Source organism: Myotis brandtii, unplaced genomic scaffold (genome assembly GCF_000412655.1).
Source record: "Myotis brandtii unplaced genomic scaffold, ASM41265v1 scaffold656, whole genome shotgun sequence".
NCBI classification, from domain to species: domain Eukaryota; kingdom Metazoa; phylum Chordata; class Mammalia; order Chiroptera; family Vespertilionidae; genus Myotis; species Myotis brandtii.
Window position 1 is genome coordinate 1,000,187 of NW_005370548.1, and position 917 is coordinate 1,001,103.

At 66.6% G+C, this 917-nt stretch overlaps 1 protein-coding gene across 1 annotated transcript in view; it reads left to right on the forward strand.

Moving 5' to 3' along the window:
- Positions 1-917, forward strand: part of CPXM2 (carboxypeptidase X (M14 family), member 2) — a 39,585-nt gene that overhangs the window by 1,850 nt on the left and 36,818 nt on the right. Inside the window, 1 exon segment of the mRNA XM_014528849.1 lies at positions 124-222. Within this exon segment, the coding sequence (XP_014384335.1) occupies positions 124-222 (99 nt within the window).

Here is a 917-nt window from a genome sequence, read left to right on the forward strand (position 1 = left end):
GGGGACAGAGGTGGGGAGGGGGTGGAGGCAGAGGTGGGGACAGCTGCTCTGAAAAGAGGACCCTCACCCCCCGGGAGACCCTCACACATGTGGAAGCAGACATTTCTCTCTCTTTCTTTTCAGGTAAAAATAGCAACAGAAGAGGCGTGAGAACCAAGAGCCCCGAGAAGCCTGCCAGCGACGAGCAGGGCGTCCCCGTGGCCCCCGGGGATGTCAGGGAGGGTAAGCGAGGCCCGTGCCACCCGGCCGCTGCTGCCGCAGGTTCCGAGAGGGCCACTGGTGTGGGGCTGCCTCCTCCCAAGCCCCATGTGGGGAGGGGACCTTCCCAGCCTCACACTCCTCCACGCTCCTCAGAGGGGGCGGGCAGGATCCCACCGCCAGGTCCCTGTCACTGCTGAGGGTCCGGGCTCCTGGCTCCCTGCCGGTGGCGGCTGGCGGCGTCTCAGGGTCTGTGATGGGGGTTAGAGGGCGCTGAGATAAGGCTGTGATCCCTGCTTTCCCAAGCCCCCGAGGGAGTGCGGCCTCTGGGAGCCAGTGGCCTCTGAGCCAGGCAGGCAGCCACTACAAACACGCCCCCCCCCCAGGAAGCTGCCCCCACACTGTCCATCCAAGGGAACCCGGTCAGCACGGTGAAGGGAAGGACGCCCATCAGGGCTGCTGGCTTTAGGCTCAGGTTGCGGTGTGTGAGCCGGTCCGGGTGGCCCTGGAGGCGGAAGCATCCCCGGTGGTGCCAGGTGGGGACCAGCGCACACACCCAACGCGAGCCCCACGGGAAACAGCCTAGACCGAGGCGTGGGCAGCCACGGAGAGGGGTGTCCGAGCAGGTCGCCCAGAGTGGAGACGGGCGTGATGTTGGCTGTTGATCGCCAGGATTTACCCAGAGACGCTGGGCATGCTGGAGGGGGGTGCGGCGATGA